We start from the raw sequence: 539 nt of genomic DNA, 5'->3' as shown, positions 1-539 counted from the left end.
TGTTTTAAATGAATATTTAATAAATAAATAATTAAATATCTAATAATAAATAGATATCTGTGCCTGATAATTACGTTTACAGGTGCGTTACCTGGCCTAGCCCTGAGCTTGTCGGCAACTGAGGGAGGAAGGGTTGTGAGGGTATCGGATGACGTCATTCGGTCACGTGGATACCCCCTGTCAGCGTTAGTAGGCATCTTTCTGATAATTATTCGGTCATTTTGTATGAAATGACCGTTTTTATTTTTTACGATATTCAAAGTGGGATTAGTTAACTTTTATTGTTTACAATTACAGATTATAATGAAGTTGTTAATCCTATCATTTTTGGTAACATTCAAATTGATTGCGTGTTATTTAATATGCCATGAAATCTGACAATGGAAATACGCGGTTTTCGAGTAATTTTTTTTATGAGTTTAAACTTGGACACTCGGCAGCCCAAGCTTCAAGAAACAAACAAGTTGGGGGAAGGGTGTTAAAACGAACAGACCATTTTCCGGTACTTGTTGGCTGGTGACACATTTTTGGATGACTAA

General features: G+C 35.8%; 1 protein-coding gene across 4 annotated transcripts in view; it reads right to left on the bottom strand.

Annotated features, from left to right (window-relative positions):
* LOC106686299 (microtubule-associated protein tau) overlaps positions 1 to 212 on the bottom strand; it is a 71682-nt gene extending 71470 nt beyond the window's left edge. For all 4 annotated transcript variants that reach the window (XM_067050764.1, XM_024358671.2, XM_067050765.1 and 1 more), the window contains exon 1: positions 75 to 212. In XM_067050764.1, coding sequence (XP_066906865.1) covers positions 75 to 197 — 123 coding nt within the window. In that variant the 5' untranslated portion in view covers positions 198 to 212. The remainder of the gene's footprint in view (positions 1 to 74) is intronic.
* Positions 213 to 539: the final 327 nt, after the last annotated feature.

The sequence above is a fragment of the Halyomorpha halys genome, unplaced genomic scaffold, assembly GCF_000696795.3.
Source record: "Halyomorpha halys isolate HHAL.00 unplaced genomic scaffold, Hhal_1.1 Scaffold806.1, whole genome shotgun sequence".
NCBI classification, from domain to species: domain Eukaryota; kingdom Metazoa; phylum Arthropoda; class Insecta; order Hemiptera; family Pentatomidae; genus Halyomorpha; species Halyomorpha halys.
Note: the sequence above shows the minus strand (reverse complement) of the source record. Positions and strands in the feature narration are given on the sequence as shown.